The sequence below is a fragment of the Cannabis sativa genome, chromosome X (genome assembly GCF_029168945.1).
Source record: "Cannabis sativa cultivar Pink pepper isolate KNU-18-1 chromosome X, ASM2916894v1, whole genome shotgun sequence".
Taxonomy (NCBI): Eukaryota; Viridiplantae; Streptophyta; class Magnoliopsida; order Rosales; family Cannabaceae; genus Cannabis; species Cannabis sativa.
The window spans coordinates 9,460,486-9,487,399 of NC_083610.1; the positions used below are offsets into that span (position 1 = coordinate 9,460,486).

The following is a 26,914-nucleotide window of genomic DNA, read 5'->3' on the forward strand; positions in this document are numbered from 1 at the left end:
CTTGATTTTGCTCTTTCTTCAATTGTATAAGCCTTTTTTTTCAACAGCTTCCCCTGCTTATAAGTTACATTAGTATTTTTATAACTGTCCACTAATCCTAATTAGTAATTAAACTGACAGGTATACATATCAACCTTCTCAATTGCTGATTGGAAAATTGAGATCAGAGGAATAAAAATGAGAGTTTTGTTGGTATAATGATAAAATTTTGCATGACTAAGTCCTAAGCCAAATAAATTAATCAATAACTAATAGGTAAAACAGTACGCTGCACATACCCAAGTGTCAATTTCGATTATGGTATGCCCTGAGGCTGACTGTTTGAGTCCAACTAGAACATTAATTTATTAGTCCAACACTAGAGCAAATAACATCCTCGCTCACAAGAATAATATACGATAGTAACTGTCAAATATAAATCTTGCAATTTCTTATTTGTGCTAGTGACTAAATCAGATAGCTCTTAACAACCCTCCAAATTGGTTTGTCTTGGAAAATCGGTACCATATTGAGGGAGTGAAATAACAATATGCCTGGCTGACTCCAATCTAAGAGGCACTAGCTCCATTGAGTTGTATCTTCTGAGTAAAGCAAGTGTTGCCAAAGGTTATATCAGACAGAGAACTGTAAAATCTTTACAGCCTTGCCGTATTACTTTCTTAGTCAAAATGTTCATTATTGGCAAGGTGATCATGAGGACCAATGGCTTTAAGGCTCACATTTCTTCATCTGAGCTAACAAAATCTAATTCAATCATCTTTTCTGTTCCCTGCTTGGTTTTGTCTGCTGAAGTTTGCTCCTTTTCAGTTTTATTTCTTTTTGCATTGAGTTGTTGATTTCTCATAGCTTCAGAAGAATGTGTGTTCAAACTAGATGCTTTCCTGAGAAATGCTTACATCAAAATCATCAGTGAAAAGGTTTAAAAGTTGGCATGCATATACGAATGTGATACAGACAGCAGAAAAAAGAACCTTGAATTACCTCTTCTGAAAGCTATTGCATTCTTGGTTTTGCATAGCTGATTCCTTCTTTATGTTATTGCTTCCTGCTTTCCCTGCAATAAAAAAGACGCCACATAATCCTTAATTATCTCGGGGAAAAAAGAAAAAGCTCACAAAAGGTACTCCAGCAAGAGCTAAAAGTTTAGGATTCTGACCTGTGATCTCTGTAAGAAATCTTATTCCTTGCGAGTACGAATTTGTTGTCACTTTACCTGCATTACTGTTTACTGCAACAAATGAGCAAACAAATTGCCAAAACATAAACATTTCACTAAAGTAATTTTCTTTTCAATGGATTACCACCAATGACAAACCTCAATGCCTTTTTGAGTCCTTCAACAGACAATAGTTTCATAGGTTGCTTGGGTTTTCTTGAATTTGTTTTATCAGCCAGTGGATCAACCATGTATATCCCTTCCGATCTGGGTGGATCCCTAAACGCTGTTCTGATGTTCCTGTGCACAAGATATGAAAGGCTTCATCAAACTAAGATTGCAAAAAATGTATCAAGTATACGAAGAGTGGATTATGCAATCAACTATGCTCTGTACATTCATCACTTACCCTCCCTTGAGCTCACTTCGCATGGTGGTATACTTTTGTGATTCTTTCTGTTAAATTGTAGCATGAAGAGTATCAGTTTAGCAACATTGTTCGAAAAGAAAATTGTGGCATTGCAGAGTCATGCTTACCGATTTATGAAATTTACAATATTTCCCACGACGTCTGCAGAAAAAGAAATTCGATATTTAAGCCACAAACAAAATCAATATGTTGCACACAATTATTTTTTTCTCGAATATGTCACTGCACATGATAATTTTCATACCGATCCTCATAAGTATTTCTTCAAACATGTTCATTATCAAAAAGAGAATAAGAATATTGCTTGTAATAGTCACAAGAGTTCAGAACTTATTGTAATGAGCATATTTTATATACAACATATTTCCTTTTGCCTAAAATAAATATGGCCTACTTGTTTATGACTGATGTACAAGCAACTCCATCATTCCTCTTCCCATTACAAACTCCATAATCAACTGAAGTACCAATCTTCAAGACTTGTTTAGGTGAATACAGACTCAAAGAGAAACCCTGACCCTGAAAGCATAATAAACAAACACAGAATGTGCTGACATTTCGAAACATTTATAAGAGAAACAAAAACAAATAAACATCAGCATACAATCTAATACCATAGAATCTTTGCGGACAGTACAATTAAATAGAGCAAACACAGTTCCAGCTTGCTCTTTGCTGAGTTTTATGTAAGCATCACCAAACAAGAATAATGAAACAGTAGTTTCATCCAAACACCCGATTTTCCATATACAATAGCTCTTCCCTGTTGAGCTAGTCCTTGGATTTCCCTTCTCAGTCAATACTCCAACAGTTGCCCAACACCCAGAAAGAGTATCCCCTATCAACAGATTCCTATAAATAATAATAATTGCTTAGTCAAAACATACAAACTTTCTTCCCTTTTCTATATACTTTTTATTAGGGAAAGGAATCCCCAACACAGATTATGCTTCTTCAAGTAGCTAAAGAGCACTAATGACAGAAATAAAAATGCAAACATGTCTGTCTATTAAGAGACATTACATACTTTATAGTTGATAACCGAACGAAACGAATGTCTGAGAAATGGTTCTTAAGCTCGGCAGGGGTCACTGCCTCATTCCTGAACAATTACAAAGGCATGATTGAAAAGGGTTTTAGTTTACCTAGATTTGTACTAATCAAGAAGGAACAAAGAAAAAGAAATGTACCTAATTCGTAGACCCGAAAACCTCTCGACCCCGGGTTCATTACAGAGCTTTGTCTGGCTTGATTTTGAAGCCTTTTGTATATGATCTGGCTCGTAGTCAAGACAGTCTAGAACAGCTTCCCTAAACACGGACATGTCCGCCTGTCCTTTTCGGCTCGGAGGTCCCTCATCTGAGCAATACTCTATTGAAACAAATATATATATATATATAGAGAGAGAGAGAGAGAGAATCTCATTAGTATCCATGAATAGAGAGCGAAAATGAGCAATTGTTCAAGTAAGTTGGAAAGAAAAGAAAACAAAATTAGAAAACTTTACCGGGGGAATGGGGGCGAGAAGGAGAAGCAGGGGGAGTTTCCAAAACGCGGTCTTGAAGAGAAAGAAGAAGGTCGAGATCATCTTGGCGATTTGACATGGCGATGGTGCAACAATGGGGTCGGAGCTCCGAGTTTATATTTTTTAAGTATGAAATCTCTGTGTCGTCTTTTTTTCTTTTTAGGTTGGGGACTTGACCCCTTTGGAGTTGAAATTTGGAGGGAGACTAATTTATTTTGGAGGGAACAAAGCTTTGTATAGTATTTCACATTGCAATTACACGACGTCGTCTAACCTGCGTTTATATTTTGATATTTTTTTTAATAATATGACTAACTATTTGACTAATTTTTTTCATTCAGAAATGTAAAAATAAAATAAAAATTATCATATAATTTTTTATTTAATAAATAAATAAAATAAAGATATATCTTCAAACATTAAAATAAAAAAAAAATTGAAGAATCCTTACATAAAATTGAGGCCTAAAAAATGTAAAATAAAATAAAAATTATCATACAATTTTTATTTAATAAATAAATGAAATAAAAATATATCTTCAAACATTATAATAAAAAGAAAATTTAAAGAATCCTTACACAAGGCTTAAAAAAAATAATCAATAAATCAATAAAAAAAATGACTATGTAATCTCAGAAGTGTTGTATCATTATCTTATAGTCGGGACTACGTTAATTCAAAATCGTTGTTATCACCGTATCTCATTTATAGTTGTCATTATATTCAAACTCATTATTGTCATCATCGTATCTCACTCCACCATTTATAAACGGGTTACATGAATCGTATTTGAATTTTATTTTTTGACACAATATTAAATGGGTTGGGTTTAGCATATACTTGTAATACATTTGTTGACACAACACGAACATGACCCATGAACACAAATTGCCATCCATTTTGATGAGACCAGACTATCTTTCAACTATTTGTATCATTATTTATGTTGGTAAAAAAAAATACTTTATAACAATAAAAGAAACATATTTTTTAAAAAGGTTGAGTTTAGGGGAATGAAAAAAAATTACAAATAAATATGAAATAGTATGAAATTATTATGGGTAGACCTTTTTTAGAGAGATTTTTAAAATTTAAATTATAATATATTATTTATTACTTAATTAATTAGAGATGTTTTTCTAATGTTTCTAAATACCTTTTTTTACTATACACGTATATTATTTTGAAGGGTAATTTTGCGGCATAACCTCCTTAAGTGGCCAAATTTTTGCAACTAACCCCCAATTTTAAATTCTAGTGGTAAAACCTCCTAAACTCGTGTTCTGCTAGCAGTTTAACACTTCCATCTATTTTTAGCTGTTAACTGCCATGGTGGAATGTCACAATTTTATTGGTCCACGTAAATAAATATTTATAATTTAAAGGTGGTGATGTACTCTATAATTTAAAAAATAAAGTTATTACTCAATATTTATCTATTGATAAATTCATATATAACGTATTAACAGCCTAGAGAATGATTATGTATTAATGTAATGAAGTAACATATCTTATATTTTTTGTCTTTAAATTTATTTGTTTAGTGATTATATTTTAGTGTATTTTTTTTATAGAAAATCTTGAAAAGGTTTATAATTTAATTTTAACATCATATTATTATAACTTTATAATCAATTATATTTTTACTTGTGTAATATTAATTTTAAATTTTTAACTAACATAAATATTGATCTATATTTATCTATATATTACAAAAACATAAAAAAATGAAAACGCAACTTACATTAGTTATTATTATTATTATTATTATTATTATTATTATTATTATTATTATTATTATTATTATTATTATTATTATTATTAGTGTTGACAGTTATAAAAATATCATTGATCCTTAAAATAAATAATTTGATAGATATATATATTTTTTCAATGTGTATCTTTTTTTATTATTAATAAAAAAAATACTAATATAAATATTAAATTTTAAGAATTAAATATTAATTAACTGTCTTTATTTATTATCAATGTTGTCCTTTTATTTTTATAACACTCACCATTATTATTATTATTATTGTTGTTGTTGCCCCTGATTTTGCCCAATATATGTGGACCAACCAGACAAGGACGCGTGGATCAAACAACTTAACATTCAAACTATGTGCTAAGTCTTTATGTAATAAGGCAGCATCCGGGACATGCCTCCCGGAGAAGGCATAGGGAGCCCCATATGCTCCCAGAAGCCCAAGTAACGCTAAGGCATCTCCGCGAGGTGTCAGGCTTCCCCTGAGCAATCAAGTCACATTTAATGCCGCATGGGAGGAAGCGTGTTGGGACTGCTACACACAATAAAGTCTGACGGCACAACCCCCAACCTGCAGCTACAAAGTAATGATCATTTAAGTCTATCGACGGCTACACTGTGAAGAGTCACATCAGTCAAAAGACAATAAGGACATTCCACATAAAAGCCCTACAGCACCTAGGGATTTGACCATGCATTACTCATGGTATATTCATTGGGAATGCCCAACTTTATGGATACTTACAGATACACTTGTACAATAGTTCTGTGGATCACCCCACCAAAAATACTATAAATACCCCCTCAAAGCTCATTAAATGGGGTCGAGAATCTTGGTTTGCACAAGAGCAAGAAGAGTAAACACTCACCAAGAACATTCTCTGTATTTATAAGAGTGAAACACTCACCAAATTCATTCTCTGTATTAAATACATCCATAAATAAGATAGACTAGTGGACTAAGGCTCATCAACGCCCCAACCACGTAAAAATCCTTCTCTAATTTTCTTACAGCTCTATAATCTTATAATATTTTATCGGTTGCCGAAAACCTCGGTCAACATTTTGGTGCTTTCATTGAGAGCTGAAGAAAGCTACTGCAAACATACACTTCACTTCACAAGAATGGTGGAGACCAGAAGTACTCGTCAACCTCGCCCACTAGAAGATGCTCAAGATCCAAATGAGGAAGATGTAGCCTCAAGAGCAGCTGAGGGTTCTGAGGAAGAAGAAGAAGGAATTCTTGATGATGACTGCGAGGGAAACCTCGATGAGTATGCCTATGATGAAGGTAGCTACTCAGAGTTGGTGCTTCTCAGGCAAAAAGCTATCAATCACGAAGCCGAGATCGAAGCCCAAAAAGCACAAAACCAAAAAATGCAAGAAGTGATGCTGGCCATGCAAAAGGCCATGGAGGCGGCTGGCATCCACGTGCATCCCAAGGCAATGACTGCTGGACTCGGCAAGGAACCAGAGGAATCCTCGCCTAGTACCCAACAGCAAAAGTCTAGGGAGCCTAGCCCCATAAGGTATCCCGCTGAAGGGTACCAAAAGAAAAACCCTACCTCTACCCCGGAGCGAAAGAAAAAGGCGCAGGATCCGCGAAAGGTCCGCTCAGATTTCCCTAAAGGGAAATGTCCGCAGAGGGGCAAGCTCCAAAAAAGGAGTCTTGGCCCTCAGGATCGAGAGGACCGGAAAAGCGTTTCCCTGCACCAGGAGCCCGGAGGTAGAGGAAGAAGAGGACAGAGATGTCCTCTCGTTGATTTGAGAAATCAAATCAATGGGAATCAAGGTGACCTCCGGGATCACCTTGACCAAAAAAGATACGGGCCCGCAGTCTCCACGGGTACGTTGAATGAAGGAATTATGGCGGAACTTGCCATACTTCGAAAAGACATTGCCCGAGTCTCCCGAAGACAAAAAGGGGATGACTCCGACTCAGACTGCGAGGACCGGGAGCCATGTGCTAAGCACATCCTGGAGGTCGAGCTCCCCAAGAACTTTAAGATGCCCGAAATGGCAGCTTATACCGGTAACTCCGATCCAAGCGACCACTTGTCGCGGTTTAACCGTGTCATGACGGTCATGAGAGTCAGCAATGACGCAAAATGTCTGTGCTTCCCGCTTACTTTAAGTGGGTCCGTGGAGGAATGGTTCAAGAAGCTGGAACCAGGATCTGTGGGCTGTTGGAACAAGTTACAGACCAACTTCCAGAGACAGTTTTTCGCCGCAAGAAAGGTCAATCTGGAGGTCAGTGCCTTGACTAACATCAAGCAACTGCCCACCGAGACCTTGAAAAATTATATAAAGAGGTTCCGAGAGGAAGCCTCGAAGACCAAGAAAGTTGATGACGGACAACAGCTTGCGCTTCTCCAGGCAGGCATCCGTACAGGAACTCCCTTCTGGAACGAACTACAACAAGAGGGGGCTGCTAGCCTTCAGGACTTCCAGAAGAGAGTCCAAAAATATATCAACCTTGAAGAGGCCCATATAGTGGCCTATGGAGGATACTATCCCACTGGGATAGAAGTGTACATGCCCGGAGCACCGCCCTCGGGTACAGTCCCGACCACGGCTCCACCAATAAGCGGCATACAGTTCTCTGCCACCCCCGGATATAGTCAAGGCCAACCCTTGGCGCCCGCATCATCTCATTTTGGAAATCCCTCGAGGATAAAGGGACAAGCTCCCTTGCACTCCGCTCCAACCGCTAGCCTGGCAGGCCCTTCTCAGGGCTCGAGGAGCAAAAGATCCTCCAAAGGCAGCACCCGAACGGGGGAGAAGCGTCAAAAAAGGGGGTACACTCCCCAGTACACCCAGTACACGGAGCTGACGGACTCCCAAGAGCGTGTGTACTTTGCTACTAGGCAAAATACGCACTACCGGAGACCACATCCCTTGTACAAAGATAGCTCCCGGAGGGATCCAAGCAAAAGATGCGAGTACCACAACGATATTGGTCATAGCACCAACGAATGCAAGAATCTCAAAGACGAGATTGAAAACCTGATCTGATTGGGCCACCTCTATGAGTGGATCAAGAATAGGCTGCCTCACCTCAATCCGGGCCAGGCGACAGGGGTTGTGCCCCAGGGAACACTGGGGGGTGCAGCAGGAGTATTGGCTCTAGCTGCTCCTGCGGGCGATGCCCAGCACATCCTCGGTCTGCCGCCCAGACCCAACGGGAGGGTAGCCATGATCTCCAGAGGTCCTCATATTGGAGGAACTACCCGCAAAGAGCTAAAGCGGTATGCTGGGGCCGTAAAACACAATGAGGTTTGGGAGGTCACTCAACTCCCAGCTCAGAGGCCCCGGCTGATGGATCAACCCATCACGTTCACGGAAGAAGATGCCAGGACGGTGCGCTTCCCTCACCATGACCCGTTGGTCATAGAGACCCCCATCGCTAATAAAGTGGTGGCCAGAGTCTTGATTGACAACGGAAGTTCCGTGAATCTACTCTTCAAGGAGGCCTTCACTGTAATAGGCCTGACGGACCGAGACCTCTCACCCAGTGGTTCCCAACTCACAGGGTTTAATGGAACGACGCTTATCCCAATGGGAAAAGTAAGACTCCCAGTCACCTTGTGTCCGGACACCCCCCAGAGCACATTCAAGTACTGCACTTTTGTGGTGGTGGACTGCCTGACCGCTTACAACGCGATCCTCGGCCGACCGACCTTGGTAGATTTTGGCGCAGTCACGTCCATTCGGCACCTGTGCTTAAAGTTCCCTACCCGGGGAAGTTTGGAATCGGGACGGTGAGAAGAAACCAGGGGGAAGCAAGGCAATGTTACAATGTTGCAACCCACCTGCCTGTGCTGATGGTCCGGGAAACCATTGAGCCAGAAGTGGCTGAAGAAGATGAGTTGGATCCTCGGGTGGGGTCCGAAAAAATTGTGGAACCAATGGAGGATGTCGAGGAAATATCAGTGTGCGACCTCGACTCCACCAAAGTACTCCCGCTGGGAAGGAGCCTAGATTCGGAGGAAAAAGAAAAAATAATAAAAATACTGAAGGGCGCCATCGACATTTTTGCATGGCGCCAAGAGGACATGACTGGCATAAGTCCCCACGTCATCACCCACGTCCTCAACGTCAATCCGGACATGCCACCAGTCCAACAAAAGCGACGCCCTCTCGACTCGGTGAAAGCCGAGGCTCTAGAGAAAGAGGTGGATAAGCTTCTGACCAACGGCATGATCCGCGACGTATACTATCCGGAATGGCTAGCCAATCCGGTCCTGGTGCCCAAGCCGAACAGAACTTGGCGAGTTTGTATAGATTTCACTGATCTAAACAAAGCTTGTCCGAAGGACTACTTCCCGCTACCCAGGATCGACCAGATGGTAGATGCCACTTCTGGATTCAAATTACTATCCTTCATGGACGCGTACGCCGGGTATAACCAAATAAAGATGCACACGGCGGACCAAGAATGCACTAGCTTCAGGACCGATAAGGGGATATACTGCTACCTAGTCATGCCTTTCGGACTGAAGAACGCCGGAGCGACCTACCAAAGAATGGTCAACCGGATAATCAAAGGCCTCTTGGGACGAAACATGGAGGTATATGTAGAAGATATGCTCGTCAAGTCCAAAGCATGCAATAGCCATGCGGACGACTTAGAGGAGTGTTTTGAGATAGTTCGGAGATACGACATGAAGCTCAACCCAAAGAAATGCACCTTTGGGGTCAAGTCAGGGAAGTTCCTGGGCTTCATCGTCAGCCAGAGGGGGATTGAGGCAAACCCAGAGAAAATCCAAGCCCTCCTGAGCATGCCATCCCCCAAAAAGCATAAAGATGTGCAGAGCCTAACCGGAAAGGTTGCTGCCCTGAGCCGTTTCGTCTCACGGTCTACAGATAAGTGCATCCCCTTCTTCAACATACTGAAGAAGTGTCAAAAGTTTGAGTGGTCGGACGAATGCGAGGAGGCATTCAAGAAGCTGAAAGAACATATGGCCAAGCCTCCTATCCTGTCAAAACCTGTTCTCGGAGAGGACCTATTTCTATATTTAGCTGTCTCCGAGCACGCGGTCAGCGCTGCCCTAGTCCGGGAAGAAGAGAAAACTCAACATCCCGTGTACTATGTTAGCAAGCGCATGATAGGAGCAGAAACAAGGTACCCCATCATCGAGAAACTGGTTTTCTGCCTCCTGATGGCCTCAAGAAAATTAAGGTCATATTTCCAAGCACATCCGATCAAGGTACTGACCAACCACCCGCTTCGGCAAGTCCTCCAAAAATCTGAAGCGTCCGGAAGGCTCCTCAAGTGGGCAATGGAGTTAAGTCAGTTCGATTTACACTACGTTCCCCGAATCTCCATAAAAGGCCAAGCCTTGGCAGACTTTATTACCGAATGCAATGAAGCTGAGGCAACTGCAAATGCACCAACACCATCGGTCCCCACATGGAGAGTGTTTGTGGACGGAGCCTCCAATGAAAATGGATCCGGAGCAGGAGTGGCAATGATATCCCCGACCGGATTGCGACTCCAGGCAGCCTTACGGTTCGACTTCCCAGCTTCGAACAATGAGGCAGAATACGAGGCCTTGATATCAGGGCTGAGGTTAGCAAAAGCCGTAAGGGCCAAAAGAGTGGAAGTCTATAGCGACTCCCAGCTGGTCGTAAATCAGATATCGGGAGAGTACCAAACACGCGGCGAGCGAATGGCCGCATATGTAGCAATAGTCTGGGAACTGCTCCACGAGTTCACGGACTACAAAGTAGAAAGAATCCCCCGGGAAAAGAACACTCACGCGGACTGTCTGGCTAAGTTAGCTTCAGATAGTGAAATCGAAGGGCTGGGGGTAGTACCAGTAGAACGCTTGGCAAAGCCAAGCATCAAAGTAAAAGAGGCCATAATAACGGTTGGGCAAGAACCCAGCTGGATGGTCCCCATCATAGAATACATAACAAAAGGTGAGTTGCCCCAAGAAAGGGCACTGTCTCGAAAGATTCAGTATCAGGCTCATCGTTATGTAATGATGGATCAAATTCTCTACCGAAGAGGACTCAGCATGCCTTATTTAAGGTGTGTATCGGACCCTGAAGCAAGACAAATCATGCTAGAGGTCCACGAAGGGTTCTGTGGAGATCATACAGGAGGACCCAGCCTCTCAAAGAAAATATTGAGACAGGGATACTTCTGGCCAACAATGAAAAAAGATTGTATAGACTACGTCCAAAAGTGTGATTCGTGCCAAAGGTTCGCGAACATACCGAGAGCTCCTCCCAATGAAATTACCCTGATGACCAGTCCCTGGCCCTTCGCGGTTTGGGGAATAGATCTTATTGGGTCCCTGCCAACAGGAAAGGGAGGAGTAAAGTATGCAATAGTAACAGTAGACTACTTCACCAAATGGACGGAGGCTGAGCCCATGAAGACTATAACTGCTAAAAAAGCACTAGACTTTGTTATCAAAAACATAGTGTGTCGATATGGCCTGCCTCACAAAATAGTCTCTGACAATGGAAAGCAATTTGATTGCGAAGAATTTACTGACTTCTGCAACCAACACGGAGTAGTGAAAAGCTTCTTCGCGGTGGCAAGATCGCAAACAAACGGTCAAGCAGAAGCAGTCAATAAAATCCTAAAGGTCACCCTGAGAAAAAGTTGCTGGCCTGCAAAAACAACTGGCCCGAAGAGTTGCCAAGAGTGTTATGGGCCTACCGGACGACCCCTAGACCACGACCAGCCACTCGCCTTTTTCAATGGCGTACGGTTGCGAAGCGATGGTCCCGGTAGAAACGTTATTCCCGTCCCACAGGAGAACGACTTACGATCCAGCCACGAATCAGGCTTTGCTTCAAGAAGCTCTGGATCAAGTTGAAGAACTCCGGGACGAGTCTCAAATACGGATGGCAGCTTATCAAAAGAAGGTGACCAAATATTTTAACTCCAAAGTTAAAAACAGAAAGTTTGCTATTGGGGATATGGTCTTAAGAAGAGTCTTCCCAGCCACCCAAGAACCCGGAGTGGGGGTACTTGGGCCAAATTGGGAAGGACCATATGAAATCAAGGACGAAATCGGTACAGGCACTTACAAGCTAAAAAGGATGGACGGAACCATCGTGCCAAGGGCCTGGAACGCCGATCACCTCAGAAAATATTACCAATAGCCAAAAGTGTTACTTAGATTTTATTTAAAGAGTTTGTACCGTCTAAATGTATACAGCCTCCGCATGTTAAATAAAACTTAGTGCCTTAAAAACAAAGTTTCTATGCCACTCAGGGGGGTACTAAGGTATACCACACGGACAGACAAAAAACAAACTAAGTAAAATATCCTGACCCAAAGGGCAGGTCAAAATATCCTGACCCAAAGGGCAGGTCAAAAAAGAGTATGCACAAAAAAGAAAAATGAAAAGCATATGTATAAACATCCTGACCCAAAGGGCAGGTCCAAAAGAAAGATATGTGCATCAAAAAAGATCATATATAAATATATAAAAATCCTAGCCCTAAGGGCAGGTTAAAATATATACAAAGGGCCCGGGGACATGCCTTAAATATTGTCTCCCCTTTTAAAAAAAAAACAACTATGTAAATAGAAATTGTCTTAAGTACAAGATAATTAGCTGTAAATAAAAAAAAAAAAAAAGAAGAAAGAAAGTAAAATCTTGGTTGTACTGGGTGGAACTCAGGGTGGCCTAGTCGATACGAGGAGGAAGGCGAGGACCAATGCGCGCCTCCAGCATGGCATCAAGCTTCTTCTTCTTCTCTCGGAATTTTGCAATCATCTCTGGGGGTTTGGGATAGAAGTTAAGCTTGATATTCTGGTCATTTGTAGACCAGGCCATGTAAACGCCATTGTCGAAACGCTTGACGCACCGGCTGCAGGAAGTGGGAGAAAGGAGCTCATCCTTCTTTGCCTTCTTCAAGGCTTGGTCTTTGAAGTCCTTGAGCTCCTTCGCCTCACGGCCGAGCCGGCCCTAGACTCCAAGTTTGCCTGGTGAACTTCCTCTAAAGACTTCACCTTGGCAGCCATTTCATCCAAGGCTTCCCTAGCCTCCCGAAGCTCACGCCTGGCCTTAGCAGCAGCTTCGCCCTCCGCTCTCAGCTCCTCCTGGTGCCTGGCCTCCAGCTTATCCCTTCGAAGGGCCTCCTTCCGGATCATCGCCTCCGCTTGTGCCTCCCTCTGCCTGGCCTCTTCCTCACTGGCCTTGGCAAGGGCCTCCCGGCGCTCGGCATCCTCCTGATAAAGCCGCTTTTCAACAGTCAGGTCCTGAAGGATCTTCTTAACTTCGTCCATGCCCCCAAAGTCGGACAGGACGAAGCCATGATTAATTATGTTCTTGGAAAGGCGGCCGGCCTCAGCAGCAAGCTGGGAAAGGATACAAGTATGAGTAAGAATCTTTAAGGGAAAAAAATAAGGAGAAAAGTAAACTACAAAATACTTACCACGGTGAGGGAGTGGCTGAGATCCTGGACTTGGAAGATGGAATTCAAGGATGCACAAGCAGCGAACCGCCTGGGTGCACACCGGGTAAGCTGGGACGCAAACTCGCCGGTCATCTCCGCGGCAAAGGGAGCTAGTGTGGGCCCGAGGAAACGACCGAACTAATCCGACAAGGGATCTAAATTTAGATCCCACGGATTCTGGTAGTTCGGGTCGTTGAGAGTATTTTGCATCTCAACTCGCAAAACTCTCTTTAGAGCCTCCACGTCAGCATATCCCCGGGAGTATTCATCCATGGCGTAGTTGTGTTTAGCTATCCGGAGCTCCTGTCTCGCCTCATCTCCAGGAACCGGAGTCAGCACAATGTTGGGAGGGGCTGTGTGTTCCTCCATCTCGGGAGAGATCCCACCATCAAGACCATGGGCCGGAGTATTAGCTTTCCGTTGCCGTTTGGGCTCTTCCTGGGCAACCATCTTGCCCTTGCGCTTGCGAATCAGAGTAACTTCTTGCTCTTCACTTTCTTCAACTTCCTCAAGAAGAGCTCGTTGCTCTTCTTTACCTTCTTCAACTTCCTCAGAAAAGCCCCATTGCTTTTCTTGACCTTCTCCCGGAAGCACCTCCTCATCCACTAAGTCAATAGTGTCTGGAGGGGCACTGGAAGAAGCTTTCAAAGGAGTGGCCATCTGGGAGGAAGTTAAAGGAGGGAGAGCATCAGGAGTGTGAGCCCCGGCAAGTTCGGCCAGAATGGCATCCATGGAAGTACCTGCTACAACAAAAGAAAAAAGGCAAGTGTTAGAACATCCATGGAAAACAACAAACACTCAGATATAACAATCAAGCTAGTCCTACCCTGACTCTCTAATTCGGCCCTAGCGAAGTTCCGAATCTTAACGCTGGCAGCATCGTCTCCGAGATAGCTGTCCGAAGGCCGGAACCAGCTGGAAGAAATGTAAGCCGAAGGGTCTAAGGGAACGGGCTCCGGAGGACCAGAACCCATCCGGGACCGACCTAGGAAATATCCTAAGTTGGAAAAATAAAATTCCTTCATATGGTCTCCCCACCGGGTCGAGGGCATCCTAAACCTATGAAGACGCTCATCGAACCCTATAGGCCTAAGACTGGCATATTCGCCAACAGAAGGAACATAATGTACTGCTAAAGGAGACTTATCGGAGCCGGAAGTGCTGGCGCCAGGAGCCCCAGTGTTCGGCTCCTGAGCCGAAGGCTTTGGCCTGGAAGCCCTTCTCTCAGCCGAGTCCCCAATGCGAAGGGGCTTCCCAGCGATCGCCTAGCTTCTCCTCTCGACTGGGCTCCCCACACGAAGTGGCCTCTCGGAAGCTGCTTGAGCCTTGGAGTAAGCTTTCTCCTGAGCCTTCCGGTAGAGATATTCCTGGTACTTCTTCTCGGCAGTGGCGATGATTTCGTCCCGGAAGGTCTTCTCCGCAGCAGGCACCCTCACATTTGGGCAAATAACCTTAGAAAGGTTAGAGTCCTCCACTGATTAATGCGGCAAGATGAGCTTGGCCTTCCGGTAATTCTCCGTCGTGACCAGGCCCCCGACGTCAAGTTCCGCCCGGTCATAAGTTGCAAAGACCTGGGCCCTCCGGAGAAAGACCTGAGTAGGCGCGGTCCGCTCATAGGGAGGAATTGTGACCCACTCCGTGAGAAGCTCCGGGTGCTCCACTGCTCGGATGCCGGAGGAGAAGAAGAAACGGTGGCGATACTCCTTAACATGAGTTTGCCTATTATAAGGGACCACCCCATCATTGGCAGGGTGGGCCCGGAATCCATAAAAACCATCTTTAAATTTTTCCCCCTTTTTGGGGACAGAAACGAGTTCATAAAAATACAAAATCTCCGCCGGACTGGGAGAGCCCCATCCCCGGGCGGAGTAAAAAATAAATAAGCCTGAGAGCAGGCGGTATGCTTGAGGAATCAGTTGGTATGGCGCAAGGCCGACAAAAACTAAAAAATTAACAAAGTAGTCTTGAAGAGGAAGCATGGCCCCAGCCATCAGGTGCGTCTGGCTCTAAGCCCCGAAGCCGCCATAGTTATGATTGGGCGTCTCCGCATCACGGGGCGGCCAGTGATACATCCCGAATGTTGAGGGTTTGATTCCAGCCACCTCCACGATGTTCTCCAGCTGGTGGGGGCAGGTTAGGGTGGAGTGAAGCTCTGCCGCCTCCCATCCGATGGCCCGAGACTTATACCCCTCATGGGCAACGAGACCCAGTGAGACATCTTCAAGGGTAGCCAGACGCTTACCACTCTTCTTGGACGACTTTGAACCAGATGCAGACATGTTTTGATTCTGAAAAAAGAGTTAAGATTCCAGTAGTTAGGCCCCATACCAAACCCTAAACCAAGAAAAAGGGAATGGGGGTCCCCTAACCGCTGGAAAGAGGCCCCCTCCGGACATCTGTCAAACAGAAAACCCTAGAAGGATTTCCTGGACAAAAGTCGGGTGCAAAAAATTCACAGAAGACGACATTGCGCATAAAAGAAAAAGAAAGGGCAGAAAATCGAGAAAAAGCAGTCTCCTCTATGCCCTAGACGACCAGTATACGAAGAACGTATGGTCTTTTGCAAAAAAAAAAATAATATAATAATAAATACGTGACAAGAGTAGTACTAACACCAGAAATGGTGAATCTAGAACTGTTATGTGAAAAATCCAAAAGAATGCATTCCCAGAAACTTCAAATACCGAACCCTGAAAAAACGAACGGATAAGTAAAGCATGCCATGTACATTAACAGTAAAGCAAGGGGTGCAAGAAACTTACAGTGAAGTGCTGAGACTGGGGGTTCTGCTGTAGATCAAACAAAGATAAGAGGGATTGACAGTAGTGAACGAAGGTGGACTGGAAAATTTGCAGAGTGTTCGAAGGTATTCTCTTGGTCAGAGGATTTTTTCTCTCTAGGAAACTTGAGCAAACTTGGCAAGAAATGGGAAGTAATCGAAATGAAGGAAATGTGGTGGCTTTTATAGGCAAAAATGCATGAGGAACAGGCACTATCACCTACCACTCGAACGGTTGGGGAAACGCACGATTCAAATTCCTAAAGATCAATAGATCGGATTGATTTGTAATTAAGGCGGTGGAAACGTTTGAGTATCCGTCTGACACCATTAATGCGTCGTATCAATCAATGGGCGTGAAACGAATCGATCTCTGCGAAAAGTGAATCGCTGCATTAAAAGCCATCATTAAATGCACCCTCACGCGCTCAGAGCTCGTGCCAGGAAACTGAGGAGTCGACCGGAGGCACTTGAACAAGCCTTGTATTATTTTTCAAATAAACAAGGCTTGGGGGGTAAATGTTGCCCCTGATTTTGCCCAATATATGTGGACCAACCAGACAAGGACGCGTGGATCAAACAACTTAACATTCAAACTATGTGCTAAGTCTTTATGTAATAAGGCAGCATCCGGGACATGCCTCCCGGAGAAGGCATAGGGAGCCCCATATGCTCCCAGAAGCCCAAGTAACGCTAAGGCATCTCCGCGAGGTGTCAGGCTTCCCCTGAGCAATCAAGTCACATTTAATGCCGCATGGGAGGAAGCGTGTTGGGACTGCTACACACAATAAAGTCTGACGGCACAACCCCCAACCTGCAGCTACAAAGTAATGATCATTTAAGTCTATCGACGGCTACACTGTGAAGAGTCACATCAGTAAAAAGACAATAAAGACATTCCACATAAAAGCCCTACAGCACCTAGGGATTTGACCATGCATTACAAATGGTATATTCATTGGGAATGCCCAACTTTATGAATACTTACAGATACACTTGTACAATAGTTCTGGGGATCACCCCACCAAAAACACTATAAATACCCCCTCAAAGCTCATTAAATGGGGTCGAGAATCTTGGTTTGCACAAGAGCAAGAAGAGTAAACACTCACCAAGAACATTCTCTGTATTTATAAGAGTGAAACACTCACCAAATTCATTCTCTGTATTAAATACATCCATAAATAAGATAGACTAGTGGACTAAGGCTCATTAACGCCCCAACCACGTAAAAATCCTTCTCTAATTTTCTTACAGCTCTATAATCTTATAATATTTTATCGGTTGCCGAAAACCTCGGTCAACAATTATATATTACTATTCATAATTATTATTATAGATTTTTTTTTTAAAAAAAATCAATAGACTATTTTAGAATGAAAAAACACATTTTAATGGTAAAAAAAAAACATAAACAAAATATTTGAATAATTTACATTAATTTTATAACATTCTAAACTTGGTATCTTAAAAAAAATATAATAATAATAATAAAAAGATATGCTTATTCGCTAATTTTTTCTTATTAGATTTTGTGTTTTCTTTTTTTTAATGCTCATTATTAGTGCAAGCTATAAAAATAATGAGCTGACTCTCTATTTTTTTTTTTTAGATTATTTATTTTGTGGTTGATTTAGTTTGTAGTAATTTCTTTTAAACAATATTAATCTTTCACATATTTTAACAAATAATTATACGTGTAATTTATATAACAAACTTACGATAGTAATAATAATAATTTAATTAAATAATGTGACTTAATATTTTAACATATTAAGATTATAATTTTTAGTATTTTTTCATAGGACATTAACATATTAATTAATTAATAATTTTTTTAATATATTTAATATAAATTTTATTTTTACAACATAAATAAAAGTTTTTAAACAACCGCTCGTTACCTAGTTTTTACAATATCTGAAACCATTTTAAATCACTTGCGCTAACTTTTTTGGGCCATACTACATGAATTCGGAGCTTTACAGATTCCTTGACTCTATTTACAATAATATCTACATCATCATACTTGGAATTCCATAGTTTGTTGTTCTCGTTCTTCAAAATATAGTAAATAATCTATAATTTATAATTATATGAAAAGTGTAGTTTTGAAGCTTTTACATCTTAAATTACTTACTTAACTTTTATATTTGTTTTCCATTAAAATAGTTTGTAATTTAATATAATTTAAATTATTTTGATAACTATTATACTTTTATAAGTCAGAAATTTTGTGAGTAATATTTTTAATTTTTAATCATATATTAGCTAATAATCATACAACAAATAAATATAAATAATCATACTCATTGTTATGAAATAATATGCATACATTATAGTTTATCTATAAATATTATAATTTTTTGTCAAAATATTCTAATTCCTTATATCACTATAATAATATATTATTTTAATCACTCTCTATGAATAATTATATATTAGATAATAATCACATAACAAATTATTTTAATAATTATATTTGTGTTGATGGATAGAAACTATTTGCAGGCATATATTATAATTTGTATAAACTTGATCAAAATTAAAGAAAATTAATAGAATAATTTAATTTTTTTTATTAATTCTCATAATAATATAGTTATTTATGATATATAACTTAATAATATAATTATTTATACTATATATAATAAAAAATATTATTTTTCATACATTATATTAGTTTGACAAAATAAGACACAATATTTGAGCAAGGGATCTAAACTTTATGTATCACAGATTACCATTAAAAAACTTCTTTTTTTTCTTTTGGTTTTTACTTTTTTTTTAACTAATAATGAAGGAAATATTATTTTTAACAATTTTAAAAATGATTAACATGTTTAAATAAAAAGAGGTTATCATGTGTGATGACATCAAAATCTAAATAATCGTTAAAACAGTTGGAAAAGTCATCACATATAAGTAATTCTCTTGGGTGTGGTTCCTCCACAATGAAATGCCAAAAGAATCGTCCTCTATTGCCTAACAATAGTAACTTAAAATAATTAAATAAAAAAGATTAAATCATAAAAACTTGAAACAACAACACCTAAGCAAAACAATCACTACCTAGAGATCAAAACAGAACAAAAAGCTCTTATTATATTTATTACCTTAACATTATTTCCTAAAATTAGAATTTATTATAATGGACTTTCTCCTTCACCTTCTAAATATACCATTTTTCTAAAGCTGGCAAAACAAACCATTACTATACTACTCTTCTTCCTTGTCTTCCCAGAAACTGAGCAAAGAGAAAATCTCTTGAATAAAAAGAATATATATATATAAATAAACAAGAGAAGAGAGAAGAAGAAGAGAAGGGAAGGGACAACAATGGTGTTTGATGGTCGGCATGTGCTTTTAGTACTCGCCATTCTTTCGGTTGTGCTGTCTTCTACTGTCGTTTCTCAAAGAGGGAGACATATTCAGGGTGTTGTTTATGATGGAAGGTCTTTGATCATCAATGGAAAACGAGAGCTTCTTTTCTCTGGCTCCATTCATTATCCGCGTAGTACCCCAGATGTAATTACTTGATTATTTAGAATCCAACCAGCTGATATATATATAATTAATCATGGATTCAAGATATAATAAATTTCTGATCATTTTGTGGACATGGGCTGTTTTCAGATGTGGCCAGATCTAATTCAGAAGGCCAAACATGGTGGTTTGAATGTGATCCAGACATACGTTTTTTGGAACATTCATGAGCCTGTTAAAGGCGAGGTGAAACAACGTTTTTAATCTTTTTTCTTTATAGAAGTTACATTAATTTAGTACGTACTTTGCTTTCAAAAAAGAAAAAAAAATTCAGTACGTACATATATATATATATATATATAAAATTATGTACTTCCTTCTCTTGGCTTATATTTGTTTATTTTTGCAGTTTAATTTTGAAGGAAACAAAGATTTGGTGAAGTTCATTAAATTGATTGGTGAACAAGGAATGTATGTAACGCTCAGGGTTGGACCTTTCATTCAAGCCGAATGGAACCATGGGTAACATATATAACATAATTATATTAATATTATCCCCTACTTATCTTCATATTGTTATATGTTGATTTCCTTTTTAATTGTAACGAAAAATATTATATTTCAGAGGTCTTCCATATTGGTTGAGAGAAGTCCCTGACATCATTTTCCGTTCTGATAATGCACCCTTCAAGGTAACACAAATTTTATAAGACCCCAATGTGAGTTTAAGTGAGTGATATTAATAAATAACTTTCCATGGAAGGATTAATTTGATCACAATTTACCATTTTTGCAGTACCACATGAAAAAATATGTGAAGATGATTATAAACAAGATGAAAGAAGAGAAGCTTTTTGCTCCACAAGGTGGTCCAATTATTTTGGCACAGGTTTGCTATGGGGTCACACTTTTGTGATTTATTAGTTTTTTCATAAATTCTTATTTTTTTTGGCTCTTTATTTTATTTTCATGATGATAACTTTATATAATACAGATTGAAAATGAGTACAACCATGTCCAACTTGCATATAGAGAATTGGGAGCTAGATATGTTCAGTGGGCTGCAAACATGGCTGTGGGATTGAAAATTGGAGTTCCATGGGTCATGTGCAAGCAGAAAGATGCTCCTGATCCAGTGGTAATTATCAGTGAATCTTTTTTTTTTTTTTTTTAATTTTAATTATATTTGAGTGAACATAAGATTGATTGTGGCATTAACTCTAACCAAAACAATTTGTAGATTAACACATGCAATGGAAGACATTGTGGAGATACTTTCACTGGTCCTAATAAGCCCAACAAGCCATCTATTTGGACTGAGAATTGGACTGCTCAGTAAGTTTATGTACTTCTGATCTATGACCAATTTTTTTTGAAGTTTATTAAGCTTTGTGTGTCCTAAATTTAGAATGCGATGCCCAACTTTTCTTGTACTTTTTCAGATACCGAGTTTTTGGAGATCCTCCTTCTCAAAGAGCAGTAGAAGACATTGCATATTCGGTAGCCCGGTTCTTCTCTAAGAATGGAACTCTGAACAACTACTATATGGTATAAAAATGAATCTTATTCTGATCTAACAGCCAGACTTTTTTGTATTTTGGAAATCTTAATGGTTTTCATGATTAAAAAACAATGCAGTACCATGGTGGGACTAATTTTGCTAGAACAAGTGCTGTTTTCACTACAACTAGATACTATGATGAAGCTCCTCTTGATGAATATGGTAAAAAAAGTTCCATCTCCATGGATTGAACAAGTGCTGTTCTTCTCTTAATGTAGCTGATCAATCTAATTTTTGTTACTCTTTATGTAGGTTTACAACGGGAGCCTAAGTGGAGTCATCTAAGAGACTTACACAAGGCTTTGAATCTATGTAAGAAAGCTTTGCTTTGGGGAACTTCTGGAGTCCAAAGGTTGGGCAAGCACACTGAGGTAATAAGTTTTTTTGATTGAGTAAATGGAATTCAGAACAAATTCTGTGTCAAAATGAAACAAGACTAATTAAGTGGTCTCGTTTATGCAGGTTCGGCTTTATGAGAAGCCAGGAACATCCATATGTGCTGCTTTTTTAACCAACAACAGCACCAAAGCCGGACACACTGTGAAATTTAAGGGTGACACGTTTTACCTGCCACCAAGGTCCATAAGTATTCTTCCTGATTGTAAGAATGTGGTCTACAACACTGAAATTGTAAGTACTTATCATTTTTATCATTTACATAGTATCTCTAATATTCATATTCCATAAGAGAAAGCCTCACATGTATCGAGTTTTTGTGTCTCAAAAACAGATTGTATCACAACATAATGCAAGGAATTATGTCAGACCGAAAGAAACCAAAAATCTTAAATGGAAGATGTCTCCGGAGCCCATTCCAAATGTTCATCAACTGCATGTTAGTAGCAAAATACCAAATGAGCTCTATGGCATGCTTAAAGATACCACAGACTATGGATGGTACACCACCAGGTAAATTTCATGGTTAAAATTGAAAAAGGTCTCCCTCTCGCTTCTACGGATTAACTCTAATGTGATAAGTATTATAATTGCAGCATTGAACTAAGTCGACATGACTTGCCAATGAGGCCTGATATTCTACCTGTTTTAAGAGTTGCAAGTCTTGGCCATGCACTGCATGCATTTGTTAACGGTGAATATATTGGTAAGGCAAAGCCACTCAATAACTCAATTAAGTACTTAGAATCAACTGAGAGAGAGAGAGAGAGAGTCAGATTTTACAACTAAGACAAGAGGCCTCTGGTTTCAGGATCTGCACATGGGAGTCATGAAGAGAAGGGGTTTCTATTCCAAAAAGCCATAACCTTAAAGCCTGGGACTAATCATATATCAGTGTTGGGCATGACAGTTGGACTCCCTGTAAGCAACTCATAACTTGATTAAGTAACTCACTCACTCAATGAAGTTTAATTCGCCACTAAAAAAACCAGTTTCTTTTCTTTTGAATTTTAAGGATAGTGGAGCCTATATGGAGCACAGATATGCTGGGCCCCGAGCTATCACAATTCTTGGTTTGAACACTGGAACAATCGATCTTACACAAAATGGTTGGGGGCATCAGGTAAAAAATAAAATAAAAACTAAAGCCAATATCATAACAGCTAAGTTTGAATTAAATGGACAAATTTATTGACCAAATTGGAGCATTTTACAGGTTGGTCTGACTGGAGAAAATAATCATGTGTTTTCTGAAAGTGGAGCAAAGAAGATTGAGTGGACTGAAGTCAAAGAAGAAGGACGAGCTCTCACTTGGTACAAGGTAAGGTGTTCAGAACTTTTCTACCTTGGACAAGCATTAACTTTAACTCAATCAGACATATTTACATTTATATAATGTATGTTTTGTTGATTTATCCAGACACGGTTTCATGCCCCTGAAGGTAAAGACCCGGTTGCTATCAGAATGAATGGAATGGGCAAAGGAATGATCTGGGTTAATGGCCAAAGCATCGGACGGTATTGGATGTCTTATCTCTCTCCTCTTGGAAAACCTTCTCAAGAAGAGTAAGACACCCTAAACAAAACAAAACAAACATACTTTACGCTTGACTATATAATACAAAGAAAAAAGCAAGTGAGGATTTTGTCTCAAACATTTGTTTATGATCAGATACCACATTCCAAGATCATACCTGAAGCCAAAGAAAAACCTTCTTGTTATTTTGGAGGAGGAGAAAGCGAACCCAGACGACATCGAGATATTAACTGTTAACAGAGACACCATCTGTAGTATCATAACAGAGACAGCTCCACCCCACGTCAAATCATGGGCAAGGGAAGAAAATGACATTAGACCCGTCGTTGATCATTTACATCCTGCGGCTCACCTCAAGTGTCCTAACCACAAGAAGATCGTAGCCGTTGAATTTGCAAGCTTTGGCGACCCAGAAGGCGCTTGCGGAAGCTTCTTTGTCGGAAAATGCGACTCTGCTCTAACCAAGGGAATTGTTGAACAGGTATATATCTTACATTATACTAAGAGGCTATATGCCCTTCTAAGAAAAAAAAATCTAATGATATCTTTTTATTTAGTTCAACTGCAACTCTTTTGTTATCTTTTGATTAAGTAAATTATAATTGCAGCAACACATATCTTATATCTGCGTTTAACATATGGTTTATATAAATAGAGTAGAACCTCTATTTAATAACCTCTAATTTGTTATAAAAAAATAAAGTCCAATTTGGGACAGTTATAAATAAGAATAACCTCTATATTGTAATTAGTTATGCATTTTTTAAATCCCGTATTAATAAAATAGACCTCTATATAGGAATAATTACATCTTAAAAAAATATATACATATATTTTATAAATTTATTTATGTAAAATTAATAATTTTATTTCAAATTATAGTACATATATAAATATTATATGTACTCGAAAATAATTTTAATATAATATAGTATTAAGAATTATTTATTGGTAATTTCATTACATTGATATTTTAATTTTTTTTTTCAAGTGTAACTCTATTTAGTTATAACCTCTCAATTAGAATATTATTTTCTTGATCCCAAGTGTATTCTTGGATAGAGGTTCTACTGTATATGATTAATTGTTGCAAAAATTCTAATAGTTTTACTTTGCTAGCAATTAACTTTAAAATTTAAATTTCAACTATTAATTGCCCTTTTAGATTGTTCAGGTATTTAAATGCTAACGATACGGTAGTTTTGGAAGTTTTATCGATAAAATTTGAGTTTTTAGAATTAATTGTTAACAAAGTGAAACTATTAAGAATTTTGCCGCAATTAACTCATCAATATATAAAAGAGAATTTGGTTTCTTGATTTTATTTGAAGAATATTAATATAGTTACAACTTACAAGTGACGTATTGTTTGTTTTGTCTTGTTTTGAGCAGGAATGCTTGGGAAAATCAAGTTGTACAGTGCCAGCAAAGAGAGAGGTTTTCGACAAGAATGGTGATCATTGCCCAGATACAATGAAAACGCTTGCGATCCAAGTAAAGTGTGCTGCTAAGGATTAATGAGTAGAGGATTGAAAAAAGTAAAAGTTGGGATCGTCAGAATCAAAAACATGAGTCTCTTCATATTGTTTATGTTCTCAACCAATCAACCATTTAAAACTCTCAACCCTTTTCTTCTTTTTTTTCTTTTCTATATATATAATACATAATTTTTTGTTTGGCAAATATACAAAACTTTATTTGCTCCAAAGAGAAGCTATATTGATTGATATATTTGATAGGAGATGATGGATATGCATTCTTTTGGTTGATTTTATTCTTTTTTCTTTCAAATAAATATTTAAAACTACATATGAAACAAAAGAAAAATCATTTTTTTTTATTTTTCATCTTCTTTCGGTGATGGTCTCGCTTACAACAAATTTACCAAGCTAGCATATTACAAGGGCATATAAAAAATGTACACAAATTCAAATATTAGAACCATACAATAAATGAAAAACCTATATTTCAACCAACACATCAGAATCAAAATCAAACCATACCCACACCCAAACTCAAATCTTCGTCTTATTTTTTCTCTTCGAGTATATAAGGTACAATTCGGGAGCTTTGATCACACCAAGAAATTTCCCTCCATTGTGAAAAACATAATTAATATTTTTGTTTCTTTAATTTTTTACACTATCAAAATGTGCTATTATCTACAAACATAATTTTTTATAAATAGATAGATAGTAATTGATAAATAGATACAAATTAAATACCTATTATCCTTTTTACTTTAATCATTAAAACTAAAAATTAAAACATAAATTATTATAAGGAGTATTAATATGTGCACACATATATCACTCACAAATATGACACATACATATGTGAAAAGTCGCTATTAACATGAATAAGCCCAATAGAGCCTAAATAAAACTGTCATAAAGTGATATCTATTTTAGTAACCTAGTCCATCTAAATATCTGAAAATAAATGGACTTCCTATATGCATCTAAGCTCAAAAGCAAACATATAGACTCACACATGTCAAATTGATTTAGATGGGCCCAATCATGTTTCTAAGTTTACACATTGACAATTAAACAATGATTAAAATCAGATCTTTGGATCTATCAACAAGTTAATCATAGAAATTTAGATCAAATAAATAATATGTTTGTTAATTAATTATATTTTTTCTCGAGTTTTGTATTCCTCTCGATTTCTCTGGTCCTTCCTTAAGGCTTCCTCCTCCTATTCCGCAAACTTCTTCTCCGATGACTCCCGGTTTGTGGCCTTGGCCCATTAGTGACTCCGAGGTCACTGCCCAATGGTCCCTTTGCAGAGATCGCTACTCCGACCTTCTTTTGGGTAATTACCGCCTTCTTTCTTTCCAATGAGAGCTAGGTATGTTTTCTATGCCTTTAACCCGATTATGCTTATGATCATCTTTAGTATATTTTCATGTGATCAATCTATATTTTCAACGCATTCATATATATAATGTATTATATATATAATATTATTGCATAAGGCTTTGTAACATTCTCTAATATTTTTGACTTTATATATACTGCTTATAGTTTATTCATTTATTGAGATTATTGAGGCTTCTTTTCTCTTCTTTCTGTTTATATATGGAGTCCAAATATTAATCACATTAATGGTGATCAAACTAAGAGAAACTATAGCATCCCACCACTCTTTAATCGTTTGGATGAGATTTGTGTCGGATTGGTAACTTTTAAAATTGTCTGAGCTTGTTTTCCGATTGAGAAATGGTGGAGCACCGAAGACAGCGGCTTAGAGTTGCATCGGTGTATGATCAAGTAATTTAGCCATTTATGTTGAGTAAAATCTCTGTATTTAATTTTGGTATTTATTTCATACATTTAAATTTTTTAAATCACATTAATTTTTATATATTTTATGACAATTTTAACTATTTTAATTTTATTAAATGTTTATATATGCATTAAATCTTGGAAAATTTACATCCAAGTACATCAATTATAATTTATTTTCAAAAATACGGTGGGTCCATTATAATACTAAAATTGTACCGTTTAATACCGTTTTTTAATTTAATTGGTTTTTATTTTATGTTTCTGACATCAACCCATCATGTCCATTAGCCCATCATGTCCACAAGGAATTACGTGCCACAATCTGTAGGCTTTTTTTAGAAAAAAATTAGTTGTTTAGTTTTGTATGAGTAAGTAATAGTTTATAATCAATTTTTTTATTTAAAGTAGGAGTGAGTAGAGTATTTATAGGGGTTAATATCAGTCATTGTGTTTTTATTTTCTCATTTTTTTAGTTTTTTTTTTCTTTTTCTTATTCTTCTCTACTTTTATTTTCACAGAGCACAGAGCTCATGGGTATGAGTTATGGTTTATTTT

At 38.5% G+C, this 26,914-nt stretch overlaps 2 protein-coding genes across 3 annotated transcripts; one reads left to right on the top strand and one right to left on the bottom strand.

Annotated features, from left to right (window-relative positions):
* Nucleotides 1–275: 275 nt before the first annotated feature.
* LOC133031924 (uncharacterized) lies at nt 276–3,368 on the bottom strand. Of its 2 annotated transcripts, XM_061105702.1 has the most exons (11): nt 3,094–3,368; nt 2,777–2,957; nt 2,614–2,688; nt 2,201–2,438; nt 1,981–2,105; nt 1,694–1,727; nt 1,566–1,612; nt 1,316–1,456; nt 1,157–1,221; nt 982–1,054; nt 276–881 (listed from the first exon to the last, which is right to left on the bottom strand). In XM_061105702.1, the coding sequence occupies exons 1-11, from the start codon at nt 3,188–3,190 to the stop codon at nt 716–718; spliced, it is 1,242 nt and encodes a 413-aa protein (XP_060961685.1). In that variant the 5' UTR covers nt 3,191–3,368; the 3' UTR covers nt 276–715. The 2 variants fall into 2 exon arrangements, with proteins under 2 accessions (XP_060961685.1, XP_060961686.1); XM_061105703.1 differs by lacking the exon at nt 2,614–2,688.
* Nucleotides 3,369–19,139: 15,771 nt separating this feature from the next.
* LOC133032438 (beta-galactosidase 13-like) lies at nt 19,140–24,819 on the top strand. Its single transcript, XM_061106382.1, has 19 exons — nt 19,140–19,611; nt 19,720–19,815; nt 19,979–20,091; nt 20,195–20,261; nt 20,366–20,458; nt 20,564–20,707; nt 20,810–20,904; nt 21,012–21,117; nt 21,208–21,292; nt 21,383–21,501; nt 21,593–21,760; nt 21,861–22,039; nt 22,123–22,232; nt 22,338–22,447; nt 22,542–22,649; nt 22,743–22,847; nt 22,947–23,092; nt 23,199–23,544; nt 24,456–24,819. The coding sequence occupies exons 1-19, from the start codon at nt 19,423–19,425 to the stop codon at nt 24,579–24,581; spliced, it is 2,505 nt and encodes an 834-aa protein (XP_060962365.1). The 5' UTR covers nt 19,140–19,422; the 3' UTR covers nt 24,582–24,819.
* Nucleotides 24,820–26,914: the final 2,095 nt, after the last annotated feature.

What these genes read in the sequence shown, in the direction of transcription:
- LOC133031924 (XM_061105702.1), bottom strand. Translation starts at nt 3,190, where the DNA reads ATGTCAAATCGCCAAGATGATCTCGACCTTCTTCTTTCTCTTCAAGAC. An exon ending in TTCTCGCCCCCATTCCCCCG is followed by an intron (nt 2,958 to 3,093) that starts GTAAAGTTTTCT and finishes TTGTTTCAATAG; the next exon opens with AGTATTGCTCAGATGAGGGA. An exon ending in GTTCGGTTATCAACTATAAA is followed by an intron (nt 2,439 to 2,613) that starts GTATGTAATGTC and finishes TATTATTTATAG; the next exon opens with GAATCTGTTGATAGGGGATA.
- LOC133032438 (XM_061106382.1), top strand. Translation starts at nt 19,423, where the DNA reads ATGGTGTTTGATGGTCGGCATGTGCTTTTAGTACTCGCCATTCTTTCG. An exon ending in GTCCAATTATTTTGGCACAG is followed by an intron (nt 20,459 to 20,563) that starts GTTTGCTATGGG and finishes TATATAATACAG; the next exon opens with ATTGAAAATGAGTACAACCA. An exon ending in AAGATGCTCCTGATCCAGTG is followed by an intron (nt 20,708 to 20,809) that starts GTAATTATCAGT and finishes AACAATTTGTAG; the next exon opens with ATTAACACATGCAATGGAAG.